Source organism: Nicotiana tabacum, chromosome 11 (assembly GCF_000715075.1).
Source record: "Nicotiana tabacum cultivar K326 chromosome 11, ASM71507v2, whole genome shotgun sequence".
NCBI lineage: Eukaryota > Viridiplantae > Streptophyta > Magnoliopsida > Solanales > Solanaceae > Nicotiana > Nicotiana tabacum.
Window position 1 is genome coordinate 149,123,161 of NC_134090.1, and position 10,654 is coordinate 149,133,814.

Below are 10,654 nucleotides of genomic sequence, written 5' to 3' on the forward strand. Positions count from 1 at the left end.
ATGAGGAATTGATGTACTTTGTCCTCTTCTCTTTCCTTTTGTAAACCCTCTTTAGCAGCACAATTACAAGAGTTTGCATGACTACTACTTATAACCTCCAATTCATCCCATATTTTCTTAAGTTTATTGAAATAAGAAGGAATATCAAAAGATCCCTGATATGTGGATGCTAGTTCTCTTTTTAATTCAAACACCTTAGTTCCGTTTACTGTCCCATATCGATTATTAAGCTGTTTTCATATGCTCTCAGCAGTATCTAAGTATTGTACACTCTCAATTATGTCTGGTGAAAGTGAGTTGGTCAGCCACGATATGACCATATTATTGCAACGGTCCTATTGCCTAAACTGAGGGAAATTTTCAGGAGGCCTAACACAGGTCTCGTCAATAAAACCAATTTTATTTCTAGCAGATAACGAAAGAATCATACTACGCTTCCAACCTCCAAATCCATTCCCCGAGAACGGTATCGCAACAAGAGAAACCCCAGGTACATCAGAAGGGAGAAGAAATAACGGGGAAGATGGTTCAGGTGTGTAAACAGATGAAGAAGATGAAGAGTTCATAGGAGGATCGAGACTACCCATATCAACCAGGTAATATCAATTACCAAATGTTCAGAAGAAAGCAACTCAATACTTTTCACACAATGAAGAAATCAAACTGAGGAACGAAAATACCAGACTTCTTCGCGACCTGAAGAAGCAAAGGCCTTTAGCAGCATAAACCCTAGGTCTGACAAAGAAACCCTAGATTCTTAGATCGAGTTTGAAAATCTGAGAAAAATGCCATAGAATCTTCAAATCAAAAGACTTCCTTGATAGAAAAGATAAAATCCACACTGAAACACCTCGAAATTTTCTCAAATCGCTGAAGACACAGATCTTTGACGAAAGCAGAAAAACACCACGAAATCGAACAAGGGTAATACCGGACGATGCAGGAGAACGAGAGCTAGCAAAATCCCTGCTCTGATACCATGTTAACTAGCAAAATCAGAGGAAACGAAGGCTTCCATCAATGGAAGCCAGGGTTCGAGAAAGTTCTTCTGAGAGAGAACTTTTATTAACAGAAGATGCGAAAAATGAAAAAATATGTCGGGGTCCTTACAAATTCAGTCCAACAAGTCAAAAATAATAAAGAGCTAACTGAGCTAACTAAAACAAAGTTTTGGGCCATTTGGGCCATTTGGGCCTATCAGTATTATTCTTTCAGCTTTGGGCCTGAAGCCAAATATGCAGATAGTCCAACATCGTCCCTTCAATCCCCGACAAGGGGTTGCTCAGATAGTCGGGTTCGAATCAACAAATAAGAAATCGCTCCAACAAAGGGGAATAAACAAAAAAATTAAATTTAATTAAAAAGAAAAAGTCGACCAACCAGATCCAACTCAAACCTAATTAGAATCGACATAGTGTAACAAATAATGGGTAGAATCATAAATAATAGTATAGAATTGGATGCAACCTTATTGTTAATTCTAAGTTCTAACTTCAAAATGATTAATTATAAATGACTATTTAGTAGTATTTACAACTTGATCGAAAATTGAAGATGATGAAAAGTCAATTCCGAGATTTCACACACTCACTATTTATGTCCCTCCTCTTAATTTCTTCATTTATAATACTAGGAATTGTAGCACGATCGCTCCACTTATGTACATTTTTATTTTCATAATCTTTAAATTGTTCATGTCTATAGCTAGGTTTGCTGGTGCGGAGTACTTGTTATTTTATATGTTGTTTTTTTTTCTTTTATATATATATATATATATATATATATATATATATATACATACATACGTGGAGGATCGAGATTTTCTCTTTACGTAGGATATATATTTTGTAGATAATGTTTTAATTAGGTCCCTCTCCTCGTATTGTAAATTTGTAATTAATGTACAAAGATAAAGTCAATGTCAACCTCGTGAGCTACTTCGAGGCAATTTTCTTGAAGAAGAAATAATTATTCAACTACCAATAGAATAAAAATCAAATTATTAATTATGATCATAAACAGTATGACAAATAGTTAAATAAAGAATGGGATAAAGTCGTAGATCATAAATATTTTGGTAACAATATAATCAACATACGCCACCTTCTTGATAAGACAGTTAAATGCATTAATATAATTGTCATTAACTTTAAAAAAGAATAATAAAAAAAGGATAAATATTACAAAAAAAAGAGAATGGAATAAATAAAAAAAGCTAAACCTTGCCAAAGGTTTTAGCTTGAAATATGGCTATCTCTGTTGGTCCTTCTTCCAAAACTCTCAAGGACGCCGGGTTCTTCGGTTCAGTTAGTTCCATAGCTCGAGAATTTATACGCAAATCAATAAAAGGGAACCAAAACTGGTTTCTTTCCGATGGCTATCCATCTACGTTCCAACAATCTGTTTCTCCTTTTAGCATCGGTATTATGTACGATTTCAATTAGTTGCAACTCTAATCCAGACGTAAGTATATATTCATCTGTACATCTCTCTCTCTCTGACTTTTCCCCTTCATACAAAATTTTCACAGCCTCGTATGCAATTTCATGCATATGAAGTTGTTAATTTAATTTATCGCACTATTAGTGTATTTTAACTGTTATGGCGTGAAATTGTCTTATTGTCAGGCTACTAGCTAGTCCTTTTTTTTTAACGAACAATTAGTTATAGTTATCTTTTACTCCCTGAGTTTCAAAATGATTGAACCTATTACTATTTGGGGAGTCAAACAAGTTTTTTTTACTATATCTGTAAATAATTTTTAAATATTTTAAATTATTAACTCTTGTGTTTTATAGTAATTTTTATGTAGTTTTTAAATATGTAAATTTTGTTTCAAAAATCTTTAAAAATCTATGTCGGAATTCATACTGAAAATTAGTCAATCTCAGGAGCAATGTAAAGAGGAGATGATGGGGCACGTGCACCCATGGTTTTTTGGTAAAATTAAATATTTTATGTATACATTTTTTAAATTAAAATTAGTATAATATTAATTATTGGCACACATACTTCAACAAGGTTAAATGGCAAGCTTGGTTGAAGGTTAAGTTATTTACCAAAAGAAATAAGGATCAATCCTAATTTTTTTATCTTTTTTTAGTAGTACACCCATGTACTACAAATCCTAGATCCGCTTCTAGTCAATCTGACCCGTGTACTCTGAAAAGATTCATACAAATTAAAACATAGGGAGTATATATAATTAGGTAATTTGATAGTATAAAAATAATTTTTAAATTATCAGTTTACAAGTTTTAAACTTTTTCTTCCAGCATTTAACTTATATCCATTGACGTGTAATATAATTGCCTATAGTTGTTTTTTAAAAGATTCGATTAAAAAAAATTATATTGTCAGTGTACTTAAAACTATTGTAGCTACTAACATGCCTTATTTTTCAAGTTACTAAATCCACTTTTTTTATAGACAGAAGCTGAAGTTATCTTTTACTTAGGTGATATGACTGTATAAATCTTTAAGCTGTCACTATATATAGGAATTAAACCGTTTTTTTCTCATTTCTAAACGTCTTGTTTCATATACAGTGGCATAATTACAGGACGCATTACCACAAGCAAGGAAATTGGATAAACCATGGTGGTGATTTGTACAATCGAAGATACGCCTATGGTGAAAAGAAAATTAGCCGTTGGACTGCTTCAAGGCTGAAACAAAAGTGGGAATTCAAAGCTGGGAAAGATATAACCGCGACGCCGGCAATATTCGCCGGAGTTCTTTATTTTCCGAGCTGGAATGGCAATATATATGCAGTGAGAGCTAAAGATGGAGTTCTTGTATGGAAAAAAAGTTTGCCAGAATTGACTGGAATTAATGGAAAATTTAATGCTTCATCTTTGCCTAATGTGACAAGTATAGTTGCAAGAGCAACACCAACTGTTGTGATTAATAGGGATATGGTGATTGTTGGGGTTTATGGACCAAGTTTGGTTCTTGCTTTGAAAAGAAGTAGTGGAGATCTTATTTGGAGTACACAATTGGATGATCATCCTGCTAGTGTTGTTACAATGTCAGGGACTTACTACAAGGGGTAAGATGGATTTCATATCAAGTTTAAGTAATACGCGCTATGAGTATAATGAATTTTTACACTATCAAATTAGTTTTTTATCTGTTGTAGCAAATAATATATCTTATTTTCAAGATTACAAATTTTCATTTTAGGAGGCTTATCTCTAAATATTTTTGTTTGACCTGATAGCGTCAAAAAATATTTTAACTGTCTGAAGTATATTAGTGAAACTCTTTTTATTTCTCTAGTTTTTTGCAATGGATTTACTTCTTTACTCAATGTGATTTGGATAGTATTCAACATTCTCTAGAAACAATTAAGGTAATAGTTCGATATTTCAAATAGCCAGAAAGGAAAAGCAAACGAGAGTATGAAATGCGTAAATGTATTATAAACATGAAATTGCCAGTGCACTGCTATATTTTGTGGAAAAATTTGTTGAGAAAAAAAAAAGTCTGTTGGTGCTATTATTTTTGTAATAAAGAAACGTCTTTCAGAAGAAAATGTTATTTTAGTCAAATTCTCAAATGTCAAACTTAGAACCCTTCAACATTAAGATTAATAAGTAACCTGTAGACATGGTATATTTCTTCAAATTTAATTTCTCACGCAACTATAATATTTTGCTTATTACGTATGATTTGGTGTAAGTCAAATTATGGCCAAATGACACGATTTCTAATTGATTATTTTTTGGGCTGTCTGGAATCTGGATAGATCTTCCTCATTTTAGTTGTCCACGTAAATAATCCATATATTTCAAAAAGAATAACATAGTTAGGGGTGTTTATGGTTCGATTTGGATCAGTTTTTTCCGAAAAAGAAACCAAACCAAGTAAGTCGATTTTTCAAATATTAGAACCAAATCAAACCAATTAAGTCGGTTTTTTCTCGATTCGGTTTATGTCGGGTTTTCGGTTTTTCCGGTTATTTGTCGGGTTTTTTTTAAATATAAGACATACACTACCAAACACATATTTCGGCGACCACATTTTCAACATAACACTATCAAATCAATTGCCCTTTGAGAAATCTATTATTTACCAAGATATATTGATGATAATTGAATCAAATAGTGATGAAAATTTAAGAACTCAATTAAAAATATATTATTTTTAACATGAATAGATTCTTACACTTAACAAAAGAAAACTACCAATCAAACTAGAATGTAAAGGTAAAGAACTGTACTAAAAGTGCGAACGATTAACATTTACTATAAATTTTTTGAAATTTTGTATAAAAGTATACATATATATAGATATAATAATGAATTTAAAATAGTTACTCCTATATTCGGTTTGGTTCGATTTTTTTTTTATTAAAACCAAAACCAAACCAAATTTGATCGGTTTTTAAATTTCAAAACCAAACCAAACCAAAAAGTATCGATTTTTTGGTCGGTTTAGTTTAGTTTTCGGTTTGGTTCGAGTTTTCGAATTTTTATGAACACCCCTAAACATAGTTTATTTCAAAAAAAAAGTTGTCATCGTTAATGTAACATAATTTTTTTTATTCTTAATGATGAATTCTTAAAAGTTATATACTTTATGTATTATGATATATTTAAGATCATAAATTTAGGAAAGATATTAATTATACATATACTTAAAATCACAAATTTTCAAAGTGTACAAAGATTAATACAAATATGTTTGCAGGGCTTATTACATCGGAACTTCATCGCTAGAAGAAGGTGCTACAATTAACGAATGCTGCACCTTTCGCGGTAGCTTTCTCAAGTTAGATGTCAAAACAGGCAAAATTCTATGGAAGACCTTCTTGCTGCCGGACAACGGCGGAAAACTCGGCGAATACGCCGGAGCCGCCGTATGGGGAAGCAGCCCTTCCATCGATATCTGGCGAAACCACGTCTACATTGCCACCGGAAACCTGTATTCCGTGCCTAAACACATCGAGGACTGCCAAAAGGAGCAGAATAAACAAAACCAGACGAATCCGGACCGGACCCGACCCGACAAGTGCATTGAACCCGAGAACCACTCCGACTCGATTTTGGCCTTGGATTTGGATTCTGGGAAGATCAAATGGTACAAACAGCTTGGAGGATATGATGTGTGGTTTGTCGCATGCGGATTTAATTCGACGAACCCTAATTGCCCGATTGGCCCGAGCCCCGATGCTGATTTTGGGGAAGCTCCGATGATGCTAAGTGTGCTTGCTAATGGAACGAAGAAACGAGACATAGTAGCAGCTGTGCAGAAAAGTGGAATAGCATGGGCATTGGATCGTGATACTGGTGATATCTTCTGGACAACTGTAAGTCCTCCAAAACTTTTAATCAAACATAAATTATTCAGTCAAGTATGGTTACGTTCCAGAAGAGTTAGTAGCACTTCAAATTGATCACGAACAACTTCTCTTAATCACTCCTTGTTTTCTGCAATTCGAGGGACAATATAGTTCTCCTACAAAACAAATTCCCTGTGATGTGTTGAATTTCCAATGAACTTCCATCATCAATGCAAATTGATTTTGAGGAAGGACGTTACGTGGATCTTTAGAGAACCTAGGAACTATGTAGTTGATCCCTTCTTGTGATCATGTCAGCACTAGCATGGTTCGCTTCGGCCGTGTCATTAGCATCCGTATTCAGTGATGATCCTTCTATCTCTCACTAACATCATGATTTTCTCCATTAAGAAATGTAAAACGGAAGTGACAAAGTAATAATTTTAAGAGCTTAACTTATACACACAGTGTAAGTGAACTTTTACACTCAAAATCATAAAAAATATATCTACAAGTACCCTTCTAGAAAGTGAAATTTGTAATCTTGACAATAAAGCATGTTACTTGCTACAATAGGTACAAATGACCTAGCGCTAATGTAAAAAAATTCTTTACATCGTCAGTGGATATTAGTTAAAAACTAATTTATTTGCGGCTGCAATTTAGTTTGTAAAGAAGATTGCTCATGGTGCAATCATAAACTAATGCTAGTTTGCTAATATACTTGAGAGTAACCGATAATGTTTGTGATTCTATTTGGACTTTTCCTTCAAAAATAGAAGATATAGTTTGCTAATATACTTGAGAGTAACCGATAATGTTTGTGATTCTATTTGGACTTTTCCTTCAAAAATAGAAGATAATGTAACACTGATGAAAATGAGATTGATGTATGTAGGAAGCCGGTCCTGGAGGTACGGCAGGAGGAGGTACATGGGGAGCAGCCACAGACACAAAGAGAGTATACACCAGCATTGTCAACAGTGATAACTTGAACTTTACATTGGTCCCATCCAAGAATGTGACCACAGGTGGATCCTGGGTAGCAATGGATGCTAAAACCGGCAAAATTCTATGGACAACTGCAGTTCCAAACAATGGTAAATCAAACCCTGTAACAGTTGCCAATGGGGTGATGTTAGCAGGTTCACAAAATCCAACAGGTCCCATTTATGCCATTGACACAAAAACTGGGAAAATATTGTGGTCGAATGAGACTGGTGCAACTGTGTATGGGGGTATGTCAGTGAGCAATGGTTGCTTTTACGTTGGCAATGGTTACAGGTCTGGTATTGGAGTCTTTAATACTAACAACACTGCTGGAACTTCACTCTTTGCCTACTGTGTATATTGAAATGCCAAAGAATGTTTTACTATAATGTATGATGCATTTGTTGCAGACATAAAATAAATAGATGAATAAATAAATGTTCTGTCTCTGACAGTTTAAGAACATAGAGTTAATTTTTGTTTCATTTTTTACACTTGTTTAACCGATGGCAGCAAGTTATTAGAAGGGTTTCGCGTTTCTCATCTTAGTTATTACAGCAAAGTATTTGATTAAGTTCTTGCCAGTATATTGCATGCGTTTTTGCTTCTTAGCATATGGATGACCATTCAAAGACTTCAAATTTTTTAAACGGTGTTTTCTAGGCCAGTTTGCACACACCTCAACTATTCTACTGGATGTTGCTACCTCAAACCAGCAAAGCCGACTATACCCAGTATATTACCACAAGTGTCTGGGGTCTTAAAGATTCACAGATTGTGAAAATACCCGAAAGAAAATGAGGCAAAATAAAACATTAACTTTGGCATCTAACAACAAAATTCATTCGGCACCATTGAGGCTCACTCACATTACTGTCAATTATGAGTAAAAAGTAATGCAACAATCAATATCTAAAAGCTTAAATAAAACTTCAGACATGCCTGAGGGCAAGATATTCAAAGGAAATATTTGAGTTCTTTCAAATTCTTCATTCCCTAATAACTCTATGAAAAGCATAAATCCTTCTTCACAGGTCTTGCACGCTCAAACCTGCAAATACAGAAATGTATTCCAACTGTTAAATTCATGAGCTAAGGCAATATAAAATGAGCCACTACTAACAGGACTATCTGCATTCTTTTCAGCAAGTTTGAGTGGGTTAAATCAAGATAAAAAGGTGGAATTATACAGTGTTAAGATCCTACAAAATAGTGAAAGACACGGACATAAAGACATCACAGAGATTCTTTGTAATTTTGATAAGGATAAAGATATTACAGAGAAAATCATGATAATTGGCAAAAGTGTAGCAGTCAAAGAGTGCAAACCTGGAGGAAGTGATTGCTTCAACTTGTCAGCTTTCTCAAAGTCCGACACACACAGTGTGTAAAGGTACTTGGAGCAACGAACCTTGAACTTGACCATATCCTTGTTCTTCTTGATCTTAACAGTTCGTGCATCCTTCCTTCTGGCGGTGAGAAGGAAATCCTTGATCTCGTGGATTTGCTTTGGCTGCAAATAAACGTATATTAAATGCTCACTGTGTCAAATTGCATAAAAAGAACAAACAGAGCACAAAAAAGTCTTCAGCAGGCTAAAAATACAACATCAACTAATAAAATCTTCTGATGAAACATTTGAAACATAAGGGGAAGGGAAAAAAGAAATCACATCAATAGCATATTTTACAACCTAAGGATGGAATATAGAAACAAGAGAACAATTTATTTCACAAATTAAGAACTTTAGACATGTAAAAATATTACAGAGCAGCAAGATAGTGGGTAAGATAATAAGAAGGAAAACTTGCCTAGAAGCTGAAATTTTGAGCATCGGAATGAACTTAGGATCTGTATAGAGTGGAAGAGTTATAGAGGATTCATATAGCCAAGGCCAAATAGTTTGCCGTTAAGATGCAATTGATTGAGATCAATTTATGCCACCTAACAAACTAGCACGATCGTCAAAGGTGAAGTAGGGCTAGTTTCACAGGATTTGACCTCTACACAAAATGAAAGAAACAAAAACTACTAACAATATCAGTGCATCCATATCATGAAGTTATTCTATTAAGCGGGAACAGCATTTGTCCTCTATATATATTCTGAATAACAAACTTAAAAATTCTTGATTTCAAAACTAAAAACTCACAATGAAATGGCCAAGCCTGTTCCAAAAGAGGGTAGAGCAGTTAAATCTAACATTCATTCTATGAATCTCAACATTTTAGCACTTCCCCGCAAAAGCTTTGAATCTTTATTAAAATCAACTACATACCCACCCCCACCCCTCCACACCCCTAAACCTCAATCCAAGTTATGTCCAATTTTTTCCTTTCCTTTCTTTCTTTTTCTTTTGGCTCAAGGTCAGCTTGCGACCTCAACTATTCCACCGGGTCTACTACCCCCACCACCACAAATACCGGGTAAGGCAGCCCACCAAGGCTTAGACAGATGGTAAGAAACCACCTAGTTTTTTTTTGTGCCTCTATTGTGATTTGAACCTGAATTGTTTCCTTTTCTTTTCTGAATAATAAACTAAAAACTATTGTGGCCAAACATGCTCCAAAATAGGATTTTGGAGCAAACCCAATAAAGGGAAAAGGATTAAAACCTAACACTTCTTCCATAAAACAAAATTCGAGATTCATTACAGTTCAGAATCGTAAAACAAAGATGATATAATACAGAATAACTATCAGGTCAATATTTTAAAGCAAAGATACGTAATAGAAAAGTTGATACGTTACAGATGCAAATGAGAAGAAGATTGAAGAAAATGTACCATCTTTTGGGTTTCAAGTAGTGCCGAGGAGGAGACGACGGCGAGTTATAGATAAGAGGGGGAAAGGAGAGGAGAGGACAAAGCTGTATAAATATGCTAAAACCCTAGTCTCACTTACAGTGTATTTATTTTTATTTATTTAACTTTTGTCACGGGGTCAATTGCGCGAATTTTCACAAATGACCCTTTTTGAGGCTATTATTTAGATTTTGTCTCCATTTTGACCAATGTTTAGAATTTGTTCCTTGCGATACACAATCAGTTAAATCAGAAATTTGAGCACAACTATAAATCATGATCGTTTGGACTTTGGATCATTATTTCCCGTCGTTTTATAATATATTGTATTGCAATGTATCGCATTGTATCGTATCGTTTTATGAATACAATGTTTAGAGAGATTGTATTATTTGTTATTGTTAAATAGTATTTTGTTGTTTGGTTTGACTGTATCATACTGTAGTGTAACTGATAAGTTTACTAAAATACCCTCAATTGTTTAAATATTAAATTTATCAAAAAGTATGCATAAAAATAATTTTAAAAAACAAAACAGAAGAAGGCAAAAAACCTTAAGAAAGTAGAACAAAGGA

General features: G+C 33.9%; 1 protein-coding gene and 1 non-coding gene across 2 annotated transcripts; one reads left to right on the top strand and one right to left on the bottom strand.

Moving 5' to 3' along the window:
• The first annotated feature begins 2,270 nt into the window (after positions 1–2,270).
• LOC107815037 (uncharacterized) lies at positions 2,271–8,211 on the top strand. Its single transcript, XM_016640543.2, has 4 exons — positions 2,271–2,463; positions 3,549–4,051; positions 5,695–6,313; positions 7,185–8,211. The coding sequence occupies exons 1-4, from the start codon at positions 2,374–2,376 to the stop codon at positions 7,638–7,640; spliced, it is 1,668 nt and encodes a 555-aa protein (XP_016496029.1). The 5' UTR covers positions 2,271–2,373; the 3' UTR covers positions 7,641–8,211.
• Positions 8,212–8,651: 440 nt separating this feature from the next.
• Positions 8,652–10,196, bottom strand: LOC107815038 (uncharacterized). The gene is made up of 3 exons (XR_012696805.1): positions 10,062–10,196; positions 9,088–9,127; positions 8,652–8,789 (listed from the first exon to the last, which is right to left on the bottom strand). It is a non-coding gene; the product is annotated as an uncharacterized LOC107815038 (transcript).
• Between the last annotated feature and the right edge of the window lie 458 nt (positions 10,197–10,654).